At 45.7% G+C, this 22,373-nt stretch overlaps 1 protein-coding gene across 3 annotated transcripts in view; it reads left to right on the top strand.

Annotated features, from left to right (window-relative positions):
- Positions 1–88: 88 nt before the first annotated feature.
- Positions 89–22,373, top strand: part of MYO1C (myosin IC) — a 50,405-nt gene continuing 28,120 nt past the window's right edge. For 2 of the 3 annotated variants that reach the window (XM_053961035.1, XM_053961036.1), the window contains exon 1: positions 89–532. In XM_053961035.1, coding sequence (XP_053817010.1) covers positions 410–532 — 123 coding nt within the window. In that variant the 5' untranslated portion in view covers positions 89–409. Of the gene's footprint in view, positions 533–607; positions 843–22,373 lie in introns of those variants that run through there. The other variant, XM_053961037.1, reaches the window with a different exon arrangement.

Below are 22,373 nucleotides of genomic sequence, written 5' to 3'. Positions count from 1 at the left end.
TTCAGTGTGTAGAATTTCCTGTAGATCCTGACGAGACTGCCTCGGGTATTTCACACCTGTGTGGGATGAGCCAATCCGCTGCTCACAGCGGATGGTTACCCGAGCTCGGTGCAATCACTCCGGAGCGAACTTCACCTGCGTCCTTCCCAGGAACATGCACTTCTGATGACTCCCACAGCCAGGAGGGGCCGGTAGAATTACCATCAGCGTTCGAGGTTTATCTTGTCCGTCTGGAGCAGACAGGTGCGTCTGCCCTCGGAGGCAACAGCTCGCTGCCGAAGCCGCTCAGCGGGATGCTGCTGCCGCGGACAACGTAACCAGCGCAGGCCGGGCCGGGGGGCGAGGCGGGGTCCCGGCGGAGCTGCGGGGCCGGTGCAGGTGAGGGCGGAGGCAGCGGCCCGCAGCCCGCATGCCCGGCGCTCGGACATGCTCACTAGCGGCGCGGCGCGGGCTCCCGCGGGCAGTCGGCGCCGAGGCGCTCGCGGAGCCGCCGCAGGGCCCCGAGCCGCGCGTCCCGGGGCGCCGAGCGCAGGTGAGCGGGGCCGGGGCCGGGGGGGAGCCCGAGCGAGCGGTCGGTGTGCGCGGCCGCCTCCCGCCCGCCCGGCGGCACCGGCGCTCGGGCACATGGCTGCGGGGCGGCGCGGGGGCAGCGCCCCGGGCGGCCGCGGCTCGGCCGTTCTCCCGCAGCCGCCGACCTTCCCGGAAACTCGAAACATTCTCCACGGAAGGAACAAATGAGCGGGGTAGAGCAGCCGGCATCCTGGCGGCGGCACGGCGCGGCTCCGGCTGCCCGGAGCAGTTGCTCGCTCCCCGGCTCCCGGGCGGTCGGTGCCTGCACTCCGGTAACGCTTCCCTGCGCGCATCCCCGCCCGGCGCGGGGCGAGCGCTGCTCGCGGGGAGCCCGAGCGGAGCCGGGGCCGGGCAGGGTGTGGCGGGGCTGCTCCCGGCTCCGACGTGGCCGTGACACGGCCGGGGCTCCAGGCGGCTTGGCTTGCCCTTGTCAAGACAGGCTTCCTGTACATCCCGAACTTGCGTTAGAGCTCCGAGCGCTGCCGGGTGTGATCCACCCTGCTGTGCACAGCGCTGACGTTCACGGTGGAGGAATTCCTCCTTTGCCAGGTGCCTCAAAGCACTTCATGGAGAAAGCTCGGTGTATTTAGCCCTCTCTCACAGGTGGAGATGGTTAAACTCCTCAGCTTCTCCAATTTAGACCACGGGTCTGCGTCCCCACTGAGGCTCAGGGGTCCCTGGCTCTAAAGCTGCTTTCCATGCCGGTTTTTTTCCCAGTTCTAATATACCTGGAGTTAATTGCTTTAAGTGACAGTGACTCATGGGAGGCATCTGACTCCGCCTGAATAAGCAACTCATTCTAGTAACTTGAATTTTCCAAGTAAGCTGGCTTGAGCTGCATTCTTGTCGTTGGGAGGATTACAGAGGAAAAGTGGTTCTGAGATACAATACAGAGATTATTCTGGTATTTAATCTCTCTCTGACAGTTGCTTGGGGCGGAAGGCTCCTCCAGAACTACTTGTGGATAGCAGCTGCTTAGTTTTTAAAAGTGACAAATGAGAAAATTTGCTTGGTTAGTGGGACAAGCCATGAAAACAGAACCACATCTTAGAGCACTTGTGAAAAAAGGCATTTTTCTTTCATCCCTTTTGGAGCAATAGACAATTGCCAGTTGTCAGCACCTTTTCAAAACTTTTAGAAACTGCCTAAGGCTTATGGAACTGATGAGTTCTTAATTTTCACAGTAGGCCCTGATATGGCAACCACTGTCATAATACTTCAGGGGTTTTAGTTTTGATAGTGGATATAATCCTGTGTTCTAGGGAGGGGCTGTGTAAATATGAATTTTGTGTTCTGCCTGGCAGGGACCAATGGAGTGCTACACTGAACACATGTTGTCCTAATTTATCATGGTATAAAGGATGGATTTATTTTTGAAGAGGAAAAAAAAAAAGAAAGGTGTGAATCATAACACACTAAGGAATGAGAGATCCCATGGTGTGAGTCATTATCCAGTGTGTAATTTCTGTTCTCTTCTGCATAATTAATGGTGAAGAAACTTGTGATTTACAGTAGTACATCTTCAGGATTTATAATAACGGTAAGAGAACTTACACAGATCCTGACAAAATGAGTCAAGCCATTTTTATTTGATCTAACCCAACTGGAGGAAGGCCAGTAAAAAACTGGGGGCTAAAAATGCTATATAATATTAAATATAGTGTTTCTTTCTATGAATAAGCTCGAACTCTATGGATGCCTTTATGCAAAGCTAAGATAGTCTGATAGTCTTGTTCAGATATTTGGGATTTTTCTGTTTGTAGTGTCGTGTTGCTTATTACTGCATTAGGAACCACATGCTTTCTAGGAACTGGACAAATTCCTGTCCAAAGGAACAGTCTGCTCCAAATGCAGGAAAAACAAACTGCAGCAGCTGCCACAGTCCCAGGGCAGTGGATAAAACACAGCTCCCACTGCTCCTTCCCTTGGCTCTTACCTGGCAGCTGTGAACGGTTCCAGCATGGAAAATACTGAGGAGCACTGGGCTGCAGCACTTTGCCTCCCAGTTCAAAGGACTGATGAGTGAGCACTATTCTCAGATAACCAGTAGTGCCTTCTGGAGGACAAATGTGTGTCTGGGAAAAGCTGATGTGGTACAGGTGCTGCAGAAAAGGAGGTGGAGGGAGCTCAACTGCAGATTTCCCCGGGGCTGGTGTGTCCCACAGGCCTTTGTAAGAGCTGTAACTCAATCGCTTGTCCTTTCACACGGGCTAAAGAACCATTTATAAAGGCTGATTTGTGTGCTTCTGAAGTGTTACCGTGGGGAAAACCATCTCTGTTTTGCTTTGGGTTACCTCTGTCAGTGGCAGCCAGAGGTGGTTAACTGGTGAGAACTGATCCAAATCGGAACTGAGCCGGCCAAACAAACAGGTGATTTGTGAGGAGCAGTTTCCCAGCCCGGCTCTCTGTGTGAGCACAGCAACATCTGCACAGAGGCTGGGAAGGCTGGGGTCAGGTGGGCCCTCTGTGCTGGCACAAAGTGATTGCAATTGTGGCACGTGTGTGTCTCCTGTCAGGGCTTTTCCTGCGTTAAACACTGCTTTGCTGCAGTGGAACCAGCTCCTGAGTGATGTGGTTGGCTCTGCCTAGGATTGCTATCCCTGGCTTCTCCAGAAACCTGCTGTCAGCTCTAGTGGGTGAGGTTTGCATGCCTCGTCTGCCTCTGAGATTGTAGCACAGTTCTTTTTCTGCCCGGAGGGAGCCACTTGTGCTGTGCCTCTCTGTGCCTGGATTCAGGGATCTCTCTGCTGGAAAATATCCTGCTCTGTGTTTTGTGCCCTCCTCTGCATATTTCTTGTTGATGTGTTAGTGGGGTGGGTGGCCAGCTCTTTCCAGAAAGCATTAATAAAGATAGAAGCAGGCAGCACAAGTCAACGTGAAAGGCTAACAAAGCTTGTTATGGCAGAAGGTTTGGAGTGGACAAATCTCAAGTAATTTGTTGCAACTGAGTCATGTTCTGTGGGGGTGGAAGTGTTCCTTACAGCCCTGCCCTGCCTTATTTAAATATTTAAACATTTAAATACAGCAAAGAGCAGCAGGGCCAGTACCTCTTCTGTTGCTATATATCTCCAGTGTTCTGTATTAAATTCCTGTACTGGAAGGCAGTAAAGGTTAGTATTTAGAACTCCTGTGGCATTCAGGCACGCATGGATAGCTCTCCCTGGCAGCTTTTTTTCTTTAGGAAAGCATTTGGTCAGGTGCCAATGTCCAGCTTTCCTGGGACACTCTCAGCCCTATAACCAGTACAGTGACCTTGGGCCAGCGTGGCCACCACCCTTCCTGTGATTCAGTTCAGCAGCTGATAATAAATGGACATAGAATTTGACATTTTGGCAGTACCTTTGGAGTGTTTGCCCTCTGGGCAGTGAGGTCCCAGGGCTGGGAGGTACAGCAGGCTGCAGTCACTGAAAGCTCTGCCACTGAATGGGCAGTGTCATTGCTGGTGGTGAAGAATGTCGTGTCAAAATGTGTTGTGATATTTGCCAGGAAATGGAGAGTCCATGAATGACTAAAAAGTGCTCCGTGACACAGCTGTGGTGGTACTCAGCCTGCAGGCTGGGCTCTGTAAGCTAGAGCTGTGCCTTCAAATTTATTTTGGTAATTTCTTTAGAAGGCACTTTTCTAGTAAAATTTCACCACAGAGTTTGCTATGAAGATGATGAAAGGTCTAGAGGGGAAGTCCTATAAAGAGCAGCTGAGGTCACTTGGTTTGTTTCAGCCTGGAGAAGAGGAGACTGAGGTCAGACCTCACTGGGGGCTGCACATTCCTGCCCTGTGACAGGAGGAGGGAACAGCTGGAGCAGTGCCAGGGCAGGTTTAGGTTGGATTTTAGGGAAAGGTTCTTCCCCCAGAGGGTGCTGGGCACGGCCCAAGGCTGCCAGAGCTCCAGGAGAGTTTGGACAGCTCTGCCAGGGAGGCGCAGGGTGGGGTTGTTGGGGGGTCTGTGCAGTGCCAGGAGTTGATCCTTGTGGGTCCCTCCAGCTCAGGATATTCTGTGATCTGACTCTGTATTTCCTTTTAGTGTTCTGGTGCCTGTCCAGAGATTTCCCCCTTACAAAAGGTAACACAGAGGTGTGCTCCTAACCTGGGACAGTGCACACTGGAACAGGAAAACAGCCTTTGGAGGGGTTGGAGGCTGCAGGGAAACCTTGGTGCCTCAGCAGCTGAGTTTCATTAGGCAGAGTGAGCCTGGTGCCTTCTGCCAGCTGACAATCACCAGGTGTATTTGGCCATTTTGCTAATGAAGAGGGGGATTATGGAAGGAGCTGTAATTCAACTAGGGAGCAGTGTTTGTCAGAGGATTTTATTGAGCTTGCAATTGCATTTTTCTTCATTACCATATACTCAATATTTTATGGTTGTCTTTATGTCTGTTTTCATTGTCACCTGATGCCTGGTCTGGATGGGCTATTCCTATCCAGGAAAGAATCAGTTTTACCTCAGCATTATAATGACAAACTGAGAATAGAAAAAAGGGTAAACTCAGCTTTCACATTGCACATATTGTTCATGGCTGAAGGGTCCAGTTAAGTCAATGTCCAATTATATAATGAAGAGATAGTGATCTCTTTAGCTTTTTAGAAAATTAAATTCCACTGAAACAATATAACTGGGACTATAGAAGTAGGAGGAAAACTATTTTCCATTCTGAAGCAGGCCTTTGTATAGAGTTGAGTTTTTTTAAACTCACTAACAGTAACTAATAACTTGTACATTTATATAGCCCACACTGAGTCATTGTTTACTCAGGGAAATGACTTTCAACAGCCAGACTTGTTTGTGAAGTTTAATAACTAAAATATGCAGTTCTGTGCTTTACAAGGCTGCACACTATAACCAACATTTTGGAAAAAAACAAAACCTGGTGCATATTTGCAACATCACACAGCACTGCATTACAAATGGTGCTGCTGCAGCTCAGGTTTTGATCTGCAGTAAAAGCTGGCGAGTCCAACAGTGTGGTTTGGAGACAGGGAAGATTATTGCACAAATTCGTGTTGGGCTTTTCTGGAGTTTTATTGAACCTTCCAAATTAGAGACCAGGGAGCCTTGTTCTGTGTCCACACACCTTGTTGTTTTAAATAACAGGTTGTCTTCCACTCTTAGGACTTTTAGAGTCTGTCTGAAATTACCTCTTGTTCTTCTTGGGAGGGAAAGCCACACCTTTGCACCAGGAAGCCAGAAATTCTCTGTCTGACAGAACTGGAACTCAGACAGAAAAACAAATGTTTCTTTTGCCTCCTTTGAGTGAGCACTGGAGTTCAGTTGTAAGCTTTTCTGCCTTTTCCTGACTCATTATCTGCTGTTCTGTGTTAGCATAAGATTTTTTTAAAGATGTTACAGGAAACTTCCCTCCCTACCCAGTACACTTGTAAAGGTTTTAACAACAGCCAGGGTTTGTGTCCCTGGTTAGTTTTGGGGTTCTGAATAAACAACCAAGTGCAACAACCAGCGAGCACCTACACATAAGTAAACCAAGTGCTTCATTTTAAATAGTATATGCAAAAAGTTTATTTTTGATTTTTCCCAAAATTACAAGCTTTTTTGGACACAATTTTGTTGGAAAACAGAAAGGAAAACTTCGTCTTCTAATGAAGGCAGATATAAAATATGTGACTTGCAAAATCCTCATTTTATTTGTGCATGGATTTGTTTGCTCATATAAGTGGGGGAGAGGATCAAAAGCAAGTTCTGCAGAAAAGTACAGAGTGTGTTTTTGTGTGTGCCCAACCATAGCACCCTGTGGGAACGCAGACTATATTTAATTTTGCTGATCTTCTGTCCAGGAATCAGGTGGATAGGACCTGGGAACAGCAGTTTATGGAGCTATCAGCAAAGCTTAGAGCATCAACTTCTACCATCCCAGAAATTCTCATGTTTTATTTTTATACTTCCATTAAAACAACTGTAGAGTGCTGTGATAATCCTAGCAGGCTTGGAATTACTGAGAGAACCACCAGGTTTCCTTGGGCATAAACCCAAGTTGTTCTGACTGCAAGGTGTCAGGATGGACATGGGTTATTTCTGATCAGCTGGGGTGTAGAAAAAGTGTGGATGGACATATCAAGGTGAAACGTGGTTGTTTGGAAAGGGAGTTTACAAATCCATAACCTTCAAGGGGTTTGAATATTCTCTGCTGGTCTGAGAGAAAAACAGAGGCTGAAAACCCAGAAGGAAAAGTGGAGGCTGAGAAAGGGTGGGAGACCAATAGGAAAAGCAGAAAATGAAAATGAGTGGGAGGCCAAAATGGTGTGGGAGGTCAGCAAGGAAAGTAGAGGCCAGAAAGTGGAGGCTGGAAAAGTTAGATGGAGATAAAGATGTGTGGGAGGCAGAAAAGGTGGTGAGGGCAAAATAAGCCCATATCAGAGACCTGATCAATCTCATTTTGCTCTGTTGGCCTCCACATCCTCCTGAAGAAGGGGACTCTCAGACTATTCAGCTGAAGAAAATTAAAGCTCAGCTTTATGGAATAACTTGGGGACAAATGCCCATTGTCTTGGCTCTTGTATTACTTTGGTTGAAGCTTATTTTCAGTACTTAAAAATTTGGTTTCCAGCAGAAAGCAGCTCAGTAAATTGTTTGAGTAAAAGTAGTGCAGATGAGCTGAAGTGCTGCCTGTCAGTTCAATACCTTAAAATATTGTCATTTAAGATCACCAAAGAGGTGTCCCCTAAACCCACAGAAGAAACAGCACTCTCATGGCTGCTTTTGCAGGGATTTTGCAGAGAATGCTAGGAGGAATTTGGGATAATTTATGCAAGAGGTATTTCCAAACCAGGTGTGTTAAATTCCCTTAGAACTTTTAAGAAAAACAACATAATGAAGAAGCACGGTGCCTTTTTTCTTTGCCTGATACAATTAAAGAATACAAGGGCCGATGGTTATGAGCCATTTACGTATTAAGGTAAAGCTTTCAGATGTTATTTGACTCAAATATAAACTAATCTGATTTGAGGTATTTGTGTCTTGATACAAGGAAGAAGCAGAAAGGAAAGGAGAGTAAGAAAAAAAAAGAAAAAAAAAAAAAAGATGAGCTGCACTTCCTGGAGAGAAAAGCAGGGCATGGCTGGTGCTGGCAGCCTGGCAGGTAGTGAGGACTTCCCTGCTGCTCTGGCAGGCTGGTCATGAGGGCTCCATGTGAAGAGGAAATGTTGCAAGAGATGTGGTGTTCTGTATGCAAAAAAACCTTGTGCTGTGCAGGAGGCTGTTTGATCTCTCTCTCTCTTCAAACTGAAACCTGAGCAGTTGCCAAGTGTCTGCTCTGAAGTTTCCGGATCTAGGTGGGGACAGGGGAGTTCCAGCTGTAACCTGAATGTGTTGAACTGGCAGCTGCTGGTGTCCAAACCACTTGCACTGGGAGGAAAATTCCACAAAGTGGCTCCGTGTAGGATGAGAATGTGAACTATGTCCAGGCTCACGGCCATGGAACTCAAAGCTGTGCTCCTGTGACTGTTTATTTTTCTCTGGAGGCTTCAGTGAAATTGGCTTTTTGTCACTGAGTGCAGCTTTGCTGGAATGCTGCCTGCCTGCCATCAGAATAAGGGAGCACCTGTGAAAGGATTGTGGTGTCACCTGAGAGGAAGGAAATCAGTGTTGCTGCAGGGTGAGTGTACACATCTGGGAAGAAATCTTTGGACGAGCCAGTTATTGCCTTGCAAGGAAAGATTAGGTTGTGACAAAATTTTTTTCTTTGGAAAGGTAAATTCTGGTGTAGCTGTCAGCTTGGTAGCTGGCTGCTTGTTTTGAGCAGTGAATATCTCTGTGCTGAACTCCTGAAAGTGTTTTTCAGGCCACACTTGTACTGGTCTCAAATTATCTTAATTGCAAACCACTTATCTGAACTGATGAGTAGTTAACACAAATGTGACACGGTGCTCGTTAGAGTAGAAAATCAATCAGTGTTTAGTGTGGGCTGGATTGACATTTCTGGATTGATAGGGGATGGGGAGGTTCATTTGGGTCAATAAATGGCTCAGTGATGAGTGTGTGGAGTGAGCTGCTCCTCTCCTGTGTGCTGGCAACCAAAACCCACCAGCATCAGCCTTCATTTCTAAGGCCAAAAAGTGTCAGTTTTTGCAATTTTTGGGAGTAGCAGAGCAGTGCTGGGACAGGATCCCCACGTGTCAGATTAGGTGATTTGTGGTGTTGCTTCCCTGCTCCTGGAGCACTGCAGCTGACAGGCTGCACCCCTGGTGGCTTTCCTGGGCTTGTCCCCAGGGCTGCTGGGGGTGATGCTGTCCTTGTGTCACTTCTCCAGGATTTCAGTGCTCAAGGCAGGAGGGTTTGCAGAGGGGAGGGGATGAACAAGCAGCCAGAGAGCCTTGGGGATTCATCCATGTCACTTCCATGAAATGCCCTTTCTTTTGTATTCCCCCAGTATCTCAGATAAGCTTATCCTGATATCAGTTCTGTTTAGAATCACAGAATGGTCTGGGTTGGAAGAGACTTGAAGACCATCTTGTTCCGCCTTTCACTGAACCAATTTAATTCGGTTTCACTGTAGTCCTCCACTCCCTGCCTTGTACTTGCATCCATTTGACCCTTTGATTAACCCTTTGAAACAAAGTTGGGAGAGCAGTGATGAAGAAAACAACAATTTCTATTTGTTTAGTTCCCTGCAGTGTCTGCTCAGAGCTGAGTGGATCTTAGTCCCAGTCCAGAGGGGAAGAGGGCAGGACAGGCACAGCTGGGACAGAGGCTGTGTCACAGTAACATCAGCTGTCCAGGCCAGCTGACAGCAGCCTGGGACTGCCCTCTGGCACCTCAGAGGACATTTTCTGTGCCCTTTTCACCTTGGACAAGTGTCTGGAGTGTAATGATGTGGGAAGATGGCTTGTGTGGCTGTTCTATTCTTACACTGCTGTGTTTTGATCCTTGGAGTCAGTGCTAGTGAGAAGTTTGTTTGCTAGAAGCTTCTGCAGTCACACTGGGGGACTTTTGTGCTCTGATGTGTGGGCTGATTGGCACCAAAACCTCCCAGCATGTGGATGTGGAGCTAGGCCAGCTGTTTGGGACATAAATGGTAATTAGTTGTTTTCTAAATGTTGGCTTTATCAAGGTTTACAAACAGAACAGGCCATCTCCACTGCTCATAATGAGCATTCCCAAGCTCCAACAGTCCCAGCTCCTGAGCAGTGCAGGAGCACCTGCCCATGAGTCCTGCACTGCTGGTGCCCTTTAATGTGCTGTCAGATCAGGGAGAGAGGCACTGATAAATCCTTCCAGGCTGCACACGCTGGGACACGGAGCCAGGAAAAGCTGGTGTCTGTTCTGCCTCTTGCCAAAGCATCCTTAGAGTGGCATCCAAAACAGGGTCCAGTTGTGGTGTCTGCAATGTTTTGCTCTCTTCCCCTTCCCAGAGCATTGTTTTGCATGGATGGAGTTTGGGAGAGCCAGTGCACTGAGGGTCAGGATGGGGGATACCTTACCCAGGTGAGGACGCAGAGATTCCCACTTTTGCCCTGCTTTTCACCAGGTGTAAAGATCCAAGGAGCCTTTGAGCCCTGTGGGACTCTTAACAAGGCATTTGTGGTGGGTAGGAGAACAAGGTTACTGTGTTGTGGTATCTGAGCATGCCATGAGAGACACAGGCAGAAAGGGTAAGGGAGAAAGAATTAATTCTGCTGCCAAAACCTTCCGTGCAAGAGGTCGGATGTGGCTCCGTGCCCACTCTGGCCATACGTGCAGGTTCCTGCAATTTGTTGCTGTCACCGCCAGCAGTGGCACACAAAGAAACAAAATTTAAGAATGCCATCCTGCAACAGAGACCTCAAGAGGCTATTTCTAGATGGAATTGAAGCTCTGTGTGATGTAGTGGACTGTAGGCTCATTGTGAGGGTAGGAAACAACCAAAAGTGGTTTGCACTGGAATTCTTTATGCTGTAGCAGGCAGCTGGATTAAAATGTTTTGGAGCTTTGCTCCTTTTTGATGCACTGTGGGTGAAGAACCTTCACAATCAGCTGTGACCCAGCAGGTGAGCTGGAGTGGATTGGCACTTGGAAAAGTGAATTTTGGAATAGTGAGGTTTAGCCCTGCAGCTACCTGCATGCAGCTACTCCTGGGAGCCATCAGCTGTTGTGGAATTTGTCAGCTCACCAGGCAAGTGTGTGCTGCCTCTCACACACACCAGCAATTCTGAGAATGAGAAGGACTCTCAGATTCCAGTCCTGTATGGCCCTTCCCCTCCAGCTCTAGGGGCTAGTGGAAGCAGGAAAGGAGGTCAGGCTTGAAATCCGAAGTCGGAGGAGAGGAATTTGTGGATGTACAGCAGATAACGCCCATCACTCACTGCACTTGGCCACTCCTACTCCCCCTCCTTTGTGGAAAGTGTGATTAAAGCCAGCCGCTCCGCCCTGGCTGTCTGAGCCATACATCCATGCACAAATGCCAGATTCTCTTCATTCCAGCCTGCTGACTTCAAGAAGGACTTGCTCTGACAAGCTGGAAATGAGGGCTGGCAGCTTCATCTGCAGCTCAAAGGCTTTATCTCTCTTAGACACTCTTCCTAACATTTCCCACAAACACTGCTCTGCTGGTAGGAGCTGTTGCACATACAGGATCCATCAGGGACTTATGAATAAAGCCTTACCTTGTGTAACTCTCCTCAGAACAGGCAAGGAACACTTCACAAAGCACTTGGCACCAGGCCTGTGGCAGAGCTGGCTCTCCTTGTGCTTCAGCCTCATTATCTGGGGAGCAGTAAGAAGAGTCAGCTCAGCCTTTGATTCTCCTGTCCCCCTACCAAGCACTGATGTTCTTTCCTCCATAAAAATCCTACAGTCCAGCCTCCATCTCCCACTTGGACTGTTTCCATCAGCTGAAAGCTGGCAGCTTTCCATCACCTCCAGCTTCCACACCATATTCTGGTAGTTCTTCACCTCAGCCTCTCTTTCCTCTCTGAACTCGCACCTTCACTCCTGCCCCACTGCTCCATGATGAGTTCTTTGACTTCCAGGATTGTTCTGGCTCCAGCAGCTGCTGTTTCCCTGGTGTTGCCTCACTGCTCCGTGAGGGATGCCAGCTGTGTCCACCTGTTAGGGTTGTTTTGCATGTGCCTTTAAGGCAGCTGCTTCTGCTGCATTTGCAGCCTTAAACCTGGAATATTCATATTCCCTGGCCTATCTCAGCCAATGGATGAACTCAACCTTCACTAAATGCTTTCAGATCTATTTGAGATGTCACAATGCTTCTAGAGAACCTGTGCCAGCAACTGCAAGATAACCAAGCTCTTCTTTGATTGCTGTTTCTGTTTCAAAATCAGTATTAGAGCAAGTGTACTTTTACATTCACATATTTAACATGTGGAATGAGATAACCTTCAGCTTGATGAAGTAAGGTGTGCACCCTTATATAAAAATTTATGATAAATGAAATTTGAGTCATCACTCTGATTGTGACATGACTTCTGCTTAAAAGGGCATCTTTGATGTCATCACCATATTGCTTCACAAGCAGCTTGCTGGTGTTATTTCAGGTTGGGGAGGGTGTGTTCATGTCTGTAGCTTCTAAAAACCATCAGGCCAGTGTTAAATGTCTGCCCAGTGCTTTGCAGATTGCACAAGTGGCTGTTAGCAGACAAAATTCTTTTTTTTTTTGGTCTGATTTTTGAGCGAGGGCTGTTACCACAGGGCATTGACTTATGGCCATATAACCACCCCTGCTGAGCAGAAAGGGGATCCCAATGATACCTGCTCCAAATGCTCTCTCCTGACCATGGGACTGTGCTTCCTGGACATTGTGTGAAATAAGACTTGTGAAACAAAAGCTCTAATTTCCCTTTGTGAAGCTTGACACAGAGCTCACAGCTCTGCAGCAGCAGGATATGAGAATTAGAATCATTGTTGCAGTGAGGATTTTGAACAAGAAGCAGGCTTGAAGTACCCAAAGCATTTAACCTCTGTGTTTTATTCATTCTGGAGCAAGTGTAATTTAAAGTGGCACCTCTATAATTGATGAAGTATCTTTTTACCATTTGTTTAATTACCAGTTTCAATGTGTAGAAAGCAGCAGATCAATAATTTACAGTGATGAACTTCCTGTGTCTCTGTTTTTCTACTTCAGCCATGCAAACAACAGCTCCTGAGACAAACCCTCAAATATTGATGCTTTCCTTTAGGTCAAATAAAAGAGCTTAACCTTTTTTCCTAACACAGGTGTGCTCCAACACCACTGAAGCTGAGGGCAGAGCACTGACCTTGGCAAGGCAGGGTTAATTTAGGGCTTGCCCTGCATTTTGTATCAGCTGTCAGCTTTCTGCAGCCTCCTCTCATTGTTGGAGCGATGAAGGCTGGGCTTCTGTTGTTGCTGTAACAGCAGATGCTGCTGCCCTGGCTTTAGGAGAGTTGTTAAAACAGAAAATTGAAGCTAAAGAACCAAAGCTGCTGCCTGTGGTTTATATGTATTTCTTACATGATGGATTTTGATAACAAATGTTGACTTTTCTATATGAAATACCTATTCTGGAGACTCTTGGATCCTTCTGTCAGGTTAGAGCTCAGATTCCCTCATGGTCCTGCAGCACCTCCTCAAGGGGAGGTCCTTGATCTGTCCAAGAGGAGCTACAGGATCTCTACCTGTCAAATCAGAGGGAAAAAGGAGTTTCCTTCCCAGTGGGATGGGCCTTCAGACAGTTCCTCTTGTGGTCCTGGCTGCCATGGACCGTGGGGTTTTCTCACACAGCATCAGAGCAGAAGATCTAAAGATCTTCTTTAGAAGATCCAACTTCCCTGAGATCTCCAAATCCATGCATTTCTAGCAGCATGGTGAGCTCTGCTTTCAGTCTCCCAGTCTCATACCTGTGATTCTTCTCACTTTTTAGAGCCAAGACAAATGCCTTATTTCTCCTGGACCTGCCTTTGAGCAAACAACTTAGTGACTGCATCCTTGGACGTGGTATGAAAAATAAACAGGGAATACATCCCTTTCCTGTCTCTTAGGAGTGCCAGTCCTCATCTACTGTTGGAGAACAAATGCTGTGGGACAGTTGGCATTTCTCTTAATGTCACAACTGTCAATTCCTTCAGGATTTCTCCCTTCAGCTGGAGCTCACAGCCCAGAAGAATGTTTTGTTTTAGAAAGTAGGTGTAAAGGGTCATGAGGAAGATTCCTGGGCCTGTTGTGTCGGCCTCAGCAGGGTTTGTGCAGTTTTGCAACCACCAAATGCAGGATTAGGAGTAAATCAGACAGGGAAAGAAAAAGGGTTTGGACCTAACCACAGCTGGGGAATGAATGTTTCCATTCTCTGCAGAGACCCATGTTTATGCAGATGTGCAACACACATTCCTGAGAACCACAAAGGGATGGACTCCTTCACTGTTCTTTGGTGTCTCTGTTTCTGATTAAACTGATGTCTCAGATAATGCAGAAAGTTTTGAAAATGCAGAGAGCAGAACTGTGTAGTTCTCAGGAGGGAGTTGAAACTGCCTTGGAGGTGAGATATTGCTTGTAATCCAAAGGGGGCTAAGTTGCAGGCCAATAATTTATTTATTTTTTAATATCAATGTCACTACTGCTTCTTTTACATTTAGAAAAAATCTTGATTTAAGGTGGTTTTGATCCAACAGGAATGTCAGTTTTTAAACTCTTGGAAAACAATGTTCTGAATTGAGAATGTCCTGAATAAGAGTGCAAGGTGGACATGGGATATCCTTCTGAAATGATGACTGTATTTTCCAGGCAGCCTGGAACACTTTTGCCATCATAATGACAGCTCATCATTCCCTGTGGATATTAAGTGATGCTAAATCTATTTTGGGACAAAAAAAAAAAGATTCACCAAAGCATTAAAGGCTCCTTGGGGTGCAGGCAGAGCAGCCAGAGGAGATGACCTCACACAATCCCCTTCATCTGGTGCCTTTTCCCCTCGTTTTCAGCAGGAGCAGGGCAGGCAGGGGAAAGGGAAGCAGCTCAGACATCAGCTGCAATATCATCTGCCCACGTGCTCAGCTCACTGCCAGGGCCAGCCTCACTGCCTGGCTCCTCTCCTTCCCTCTGCAAACTGCTCAGCCCCTTCCTTTGAGCACTATCTGGAATTTCTACAGCTCATCCAATATTCTTTTTTTGGGTTCATGGTCTAGTTGTTGAAACTCTTTCCTTGAACTTTTCTTAGGGGGCTTGTGCCATCACAGTCGGTGTAAAGTGCTCTTTGTTCCCTTACAAAGAAGGGTTTGAAAAGTTCAGTCTCATGTGTGTCACTAATAGTTTTATTAGAATTTATTTATAACTTTTCACTGCCCCAAAATAACTGCCTGCCTTAGGCCAACAAAGTCAGTTTGAAACAGAGGAGAGAGGAAAAAGAAGAAAAAAAAACAAGTGGAAGTACAAATTGTGCCTGTAAAGTCTTCACTTATAAATCATCAATTAAAAACTGCTCCCCTTGTTTGAATATCCAAAGCATTCAGTGAGCTCACAGAACTGAACTCCACTTAGGAACTTGGAGTTTGCTGCAGCATTGCTATGTTTGCTTTAAAGGAGGGTCACACCCAGAAGGACAATAAGAACTTGTTACTCCCAGGTATCACCCAACGCTTGCAGGCTGCTGACTTGGCTTTTTTTCCCTAAGCAACCTGTGGATAATCCATGGGACAAACCTATGGCAAATGCAATTGTACTAATACAAAATGTTGCTCACAGCAACATATCCCCATATTTTAGGTACAGATGATACTGATATGCCAGATATTACACTGATATAAACGTCTTTATCCTACTATAAACTGTCCATAAAAAGGGATTTTACTGTTACAGTAACAGTAGAGAGGAGTAGGGTTAGTTATTTGTTGGGGTATCACTCATGTGCAAACTATTTTATTAAAAAAATCCAAATTTAAGCAAATATGTTCCATATGCGAGCCTCTCTCCAGTGCTTTTCAGGAAAATTTTAGTCATTTGACCTTTATTCTTCTGGCTTGGGAAGCTTGAATATACTCATAAAACCTAGATATTACCTTTGCTGCAGTCTCCACATAACAGAAAAGTTCATGGCTTTGAAAGCAAATTAGGAATTCCATGATAGCTTTATTCAAGCTTTATGAAAAGGAAAAGCTCCATGCTGCCTTAAAAGAAACAATTTCATTTGGCTGTTTTGGAGGGAGGTATTTCCTTTTTAAACTGTTTTTCACAGTACCAATGATTTTGCTTTTGGGTGTGGTTTGTTTTAATGTAAAGCTACATTGGTGAAAGTTGTCAATTAAAAGAGAAAAGGACAGGAGGGGTCAGTGAAGTTCAGTTGTTTCCTATAAAGCAGTCTGATATAGCAGATAAATTTGGTATTTGGATTTGTGTAAAATGATGTGTGTTGGCACAGTTAAGAATGATGTCTTTCAGGTAGCCTTCCTTAGATTTCAGATTTAACCTACTAAAGAAAATAAAGCAACTGAAACTTTCTGTTCTAGTGCTGGCATTTCTAAACAGATAATTCCTATATTTAGAGAAGAATTTTGCAATCACTGGGGGCACAGGAGAGGCTTGGGACCCTGTCAATACAACATTAATGGGGTGGATGAACTCTGCTTTCAGACTGCCAGTCTCATACCTGTGTTTCTTCTCACTTTTTGAGCCAAGACAAATATCTTATTTCTTCTGGACTTGACTTTGAAACTGAGCAAACATCTTAGTGACTGCATCCTTGGAGCTGGTATGAAAAATAAACAGGGACTACAACAGTCTTAGGGTCCAGCCTGACAGCTGAGACTTTGTACTGACTTAAATCCACAGGGAGCTCGTTCCCAAAAATGTTTTTCTCCAAATTTAACTTCCAGATACCACTGACCACAAACCATACCAGCAGAGGCCATCTTGCTGAATTGCTTTGTAATTGTTATGGAGCAAGTATTACATGAGAAAAGAGGCATAAGAGCATTTAAAATAAATTTTTACTGCTTTTTTTGTAGCTGTTTTTCTCTCAGAGTCATAACCACTTGTGTTTCCCAGCTCTGAAAAACCTGCCTGTTGCCTGCACTCGTTTTCCCCCTTGCTGTCAAGGATGTGAAGTATTTAACAGGACAAAAATTAAAGGTCAGTCTAAAAATCCTCAGAAATCAAGATGTCCCTAAAGATAAAGCCCAACATGAAACATCCTCTTGGCCCAGAACATGCCCTGGAAGGCTTTGAGTGCACACCCTGTTCTGGCCAGGTGTTGTGGGGACAAGGGCCAGGTACAAGCAGCTGCTGAGGTCCTGGTGACACTGGAGGAATCCTGTGGGACAGTGGAGGGAATTGGGAACAACTGGGAATCTCAGCCATGTTTTCATGGGGACTGTGAAGCTCCTGATGCTGTGATGTGGAGAGAGCTTTGCTGTCAAACTCTAATCTCTCATCAATGATTCTTTCACAAGGGTGGCCTGGGTTATTTTTTTTTAAGGCTCTCTTTTTAAGGTTGTTTGTTTTTTTGGTGTTTGTGTGTTTTTTTTTTTTTTTTTTTTGTTTTTTTTTTTTTTTTTTTTTGTTTTTTTTTTTTTTTTTTTGGTTGGTTGGTTGTTTTTTTTCTTATTTGCTGTGGCACACTGAGCCCTGAAGCTCAAGGAGGTCTCAGGGAAATGTTGGCTGGGATTTGGCCTTGCTTTCCCCTGGAAGCTGTGTCATTCTGCAGAGAAGAGACATAGGATGTGGCAGGGCTACAGATACAGAATTGTTTGTACATTTTGTCACACACATCTCTTGCTGCCAGTGAGGAAAAAAAAAACAAAAAAACCAACCAAAACTTTGGATGGTAAATCTGTCTAGCAATTTATATTGTGCTCATTTCCATGGCAGCTCTGGGGCTGTGTTTGCTCAGCAAGCTGCCCTGCACTGGGAGCTCCTGGCCTTATCCAAAGACAAAGCAGGATGGAAAGATACCCCTGGATGGGAATCACAGAGAAACCTTCCAGTTCTGTCACTTTCCCCAAACGAGGCCTCTGTGAGCATTGTTGTAGGAACTCCCTTCCATTTGTGTAAGAAGGAGGAAAAATCTGTCCTTTAACTGGCCTTGCAGGTTTGGTGTCTGCTGAAGGGCTGGTGAAAAGTGTGGGCTGGAGCTACAGCTCCACAGCAGTGCCCCTGGCAGCTCTGCTGGGATGTGCACTGCTGCCTGGAGCTGCTGAAACTCTTGGCCTGGGAGACATGAAATCCTGCAGTTTTGTGGGAACGCTGCAAAAATGAACTTAAATACTGCCCAATGTCTTTGCTTGTCTTGTTTAAACCAATATGAGTTAGAGAACTGTCCAGTTGATAAAACATTTGTGCTCCATGGATCTGCAGCCCGGGAAGAGGAGCTCTCAGCCTGCCCTCTGCATCAGCACTGCCCATGTTGTGCTTTAGGGCATGGCTGCGCCTTTCCTGCCCTTTCCCAATCAGAGACATGCTCAGCTTTGCTTTGCAAGTGTTCTTTTGTAGATTCCAAAGTCTGTTCAGCCTTTGTCCTGCCATGGAGAAAAGCAAGGGCATTACAGAAGGGCAGACAGCTCTAATTTGTCCATTTAGTTGCTATTTTGGGCTGTAGGACAGGACCCTGCTCAGCAGAGGAGTGCCAGGTTAAACTCTGTCCCTCTGTGTGGAGGGGAGCCCTGGATGTGCTGCCTTCCCCTGGTGTGTGAGCAGCCTGGTGTGTCCCTCCTCAGGATTCCTGTACATCCTTCTCCTCCAGACTGCAAACAGTTTAGTGCTGATCAGGCCTTATATAGTAATTTCCTATTATTAGAAACATTTCCTTGGGATCTTGCTCAGGGAGTAGCAGAGGGAAATCCTGTTTCCTTCATCTAACTTGCAGGCAAAGCACCAGTGCTCACTCTTTCCTTATCTTGTGTGGATGGAACAAGAAGTTTTTGTTGTGATCTGCTTTCCACCCTTAAGCCCTTTCTAACACTGAGCCTCTTTTCAGAAATGCAGGAAAAGAAATTTGAAGGAATAGGAACTGTCAGTCAGCAGTGTGAGCTGTAAAGTTTTGTCTGCAGCCTGTACATTCCCCGTTCTTTTTCATCGTGTTTTCCTCGCTCAGATTGAGTCCTTCCTTTGGAAAACCAACTCTCTGTTCAGTGCTGGTTCGTGTGAAAAGCAGTGTGCTAGGATATTTCACTTGAGAGTGCCAGGGATGGGCAGACAGCCATGGCTGTGTTAAAAAGAGGAACAACTTTAAATTAAGGAAGGAGAAGTTTTTGTTCTGTGTGCAACAAGAACGTGTTTTTAAAGGCGAGACTCACTGGAAGCACAGAGATATGCACAGGCTTTGAACACTTAATTTTTCCTGTGAAAACATTTTTTCCCCTTAAAAGGAAGATGTAGGTCCTTGCCACTAGGAGTGACTGTTTGGAAAGTCAGTGTGCAGGAATGCACATCAGCTGAACTGAGTCAGGCTGTTTGTGTTACCAGCTCCCTCCAAAGCCGTCCCTGCCACAGCCGCTGCAGGGGAGCTGCTGCAAATGATTGTGTCAGAGCAGGGCCAGAGCAATGACAGGGAATTAACTGCTGGGTTTAAACTTTGTTGTTGGAGTCAGTGCAACAATTGCTGTTGGGATTGGAGTGTGTTTGTAAAATCAGGGAAACCCTGACAGGGCCGTGAGCGGGAGCAGCCACGGGCATGAGACAAACTGGCATCACATTAAGGGCATCTGGTAATTATAAAGTGGGACTTTGTTCTGATGGCCACTGTCAAAGCCAGCCAGCCATTTCTGTTTCACTGCTTCAGCAGAAAGCAACAACAGGAAAATTTATCTTAATTTGTTAGATTAACCCAGTTTCTGTTTTCGCTCACGTCATAGACCCAGAATTATTGTGTGTGTGCGGGAGCCATAACTAAATACAAGCCTGTCATATGTGCTTTTTAATCCATCACCAGGGGCATCAAAACAGGGAACAGCACTGGCAGAGAAAGTGCAGGAATCCAAGGAGACGTGTGCATCTCCATTTTTTGCAATATTCCTGTTTTTTTTTCGTATTTATTTGTGAAAAACTGAGCTTGGGAAGAAAAGAATTTTGGTGTTCTCACTGACAAAGCTTTCTTGAAACAAACAAAACCAGTATTGACAGTTTTAGGCATTACAAAGCATAAATTAGAATCCAAAATAATAATCTAAATATTCTTTGTCTTCTGGTTTTTGAACCCTTTTGGCCACACCTCACTATTTTTAAGGTTTTGTCTGTAACCCTGCAAACACCTTCACACAGAATTGGGGAATTCAGTCAACTTGTGATGTCATGAAGTTTGCAGTAAAGTGAAGGAACTTTGATCATCTTGAGGCACCTTTTGAGTGAGTATAATGAGCTTTTGGTTTAACCTTTCTAGGTGTGCAGTTTCATAAGTGAGCAGGAATGTTGTGTCTCCAGGGGCCAATGTGTTGTGTTCAAACCTCTGTTCATGACTACTTGTTTGGAGCACTCTTGAGAGGGGAAGAGGAGATGCTTTAATCCAAAAACTGGGTAGAAAAAGAGACAATTCTTAGCAGAACTAATAATATAGGGAGGAGGTTTTGCCTTTTTATTAAACCTATTACAATATTTAGCACTGGCTCTTTGGCAGGGCGTTGATTTATGCTTATCCTGCAGTCAGATGTTCACCCTCTGTTGGACACAGGGTGTTTTTCCTAAGCAGTGGGACAAATGTCCCTCAGAACCTTCAGCTTCTGCTATAGGGTGTTTTAGGAATGTGAGGCATTTTAATCAGTTTTAGATCAGGATAATCTGGAGAGCAGGACACATGTGACAGGTTAAAGACATTTCTATTTTTTGATTAAGATGTTCCTCTGACCTGCAAGAGGAAGGGCTCTCAAATTCCTGGCCTGTTTAGGGTGGTTTCTTTCCCATGGTATTTTTGCCAAGTGCTTTCTAATTATGGAATGTGTCTTATTCTGTAGTTCTTTTGCAAGGCAGTAATAACAAATACTACAAAAATCCAGAAAGAACTCACTCACTGATAGATGAACTTGACACCTTTTGGAATAACATAGACATGATCCAATTTGATTTTTGAACAGCATAAACCCAAGGCAGCATCTCATACCTCCAGATTTATATTTGCAGTGGAATCTGCACTGCAGAGGGGAACACTGATGGTGTTTTCAGGGGGCCAAACTTTATTTTTTCAGCAGAGCCACTGCTTGTGGGTGTAGCTTAGCGAGTCACGCTGGGCTCTGCGAGCCTGTCGGAGCAGGGCTGACAGGAAAGGTTTCCAGTCCCCTTGCTTTGAATGTGAAATTGTATGCAGGGAATCAGCTGCTTATCTGCAACGAGCAGAGCAATCCCAGCGCTCTAATCCAGGGTTTAAATGAGTCACTTCTAACTGGTGAGGCCTGGAAAACTTGATTCATCCCTCGGCCTGTAGTTGCCTGTTGGAGTGAGCCAGACCTTGCCAGCCATCCTCAGCAGAAATCACAGACAAGGGCTGGGCTCTGCTGCTGGAAAGGAAGAGTCTGGTTTTATCACCTTCATAATCCAGGATCAAGATCTTATAAAGTAAAATTATCTCTGCTTTCCAACTTTTTTTTTCCCTCTCCTAATTTAGGCTAACCCACATGCAGGACTGTTTTCCTCGCCAGCAGAAGTTGGTCAGTAGTTTGGCTGCAGAAAAAAAGCATTCTGAGTAAAGGTCTTTCCAGTAGATAAATAAATAAAAGGGTTCTCCTGCATGAAAAAACCAAGGGAAATATGTAAAAAATGTACTTCTAAGTGCTGAGCTGTTGTATATTCTTTTCTTATGTGGCATTTTCAGTGATGAGATGGGATCTGAGAAGTGTTAGAAGGTGTAAGCTAGGGAAAGGGTTAAGTTGTTTAGGTGAAGATAACTCTGCTAATACTTAGAATTGTAACAGGAGTTTAACTGAATCTGTTTGGTGACAGTTAGACTGGTTTGAAGAGGGCTGGTGGAGCGCTGACATTCTCCCCCTGAAGAATTAGAGCTGCCAGGCCACAGCTTTAATTATGCTTGGAAAACTCCTGGCTCAGGGCTCACTGTTGTGATTCACTAATGGCTGATGTGGCTCAGTTTGGGAAATGGAGTTTATATCATGTCTGATCTCACCTGTGCACAGGACAGGGGCTTGGAGTAGTGTCCACTTCCTTCAGTGCCAGCCCAAAGCCAAACCCTCCTCCGAGCCACATCCTGAAGCTGCTGCCATTAAAAATCCACCCAGCTGAGATAAGAAGTGAATGAAAATCCTGCCAGAGTTGTGCAAGAACCACAAATCACGTTCAAAATGGAGTCTGAGAGGGCAGAGGAGCTGTGGCACTGCAGTGCTCCCAGCAGCCGAGCTCCATCCCAAATCCTTGGCACATTCTGCCTGTGACATCCACGGCAGCCGGGATCTCTGGGATCTCTGCCTTGGGCAGAGCTAATTAGAGGGGAGTGCTGCACCCAACCACTGACAACATCTGCTGTGTGTGTTTGCTTTTAAATAGCCTCCTCTCTGGGGAGGTTGAAGCTTTTTAGCTTTTTGCTGTAAATCTTTTTACTTCAGAGCTTGGCTTTACCCTTCCTGTAGCAGAATTTGTGAAGGATGCATTTTGATAAGAAGGGAAAAAACAAAGCAAACAAAAAACCTTTTAAGCAGAGCTGAGTGCAGATAGTGCCAGTCATGAAACATCAGCAGCTGAGCTTAGGAATTATTCCATGGCTCTGCATGTTCAATGATTAGAGAATCTGCTTGACAGCTCACAATATGAATTGCCTGAAACACCTGAGGGGTGGCATCCTCTCCAACAGATTTATATCTTTATTCGCACTACCTATAGCTCCTTTTGGTATGGATGCCCAGCTTAGTCCATTGAGGAACAAAATGATTAATAAAATCATAGAATAATTTTAGATTGGAAAGAACTTGTGGGGATTTCTAGT

This window comes from Vidua chalybeata, chromosome 20 (genome assembly GCF_026979565.1).
Source record: "Vidua chalybeata isolate OUT-0048 chromosome 20, bVidCha1 merged haplotype, whole genome shotgun sequence".
NCBI classification, from domain to species: domain Eukaryota; kingdom Metazoa; phylum Chordata; class Aves; order Passeriformes; family Viduidae; genus Vidua; species Vidua chalybeata.
This window is presented reverse-complemented; position numbering and strand designations above follow the sequence as displayed.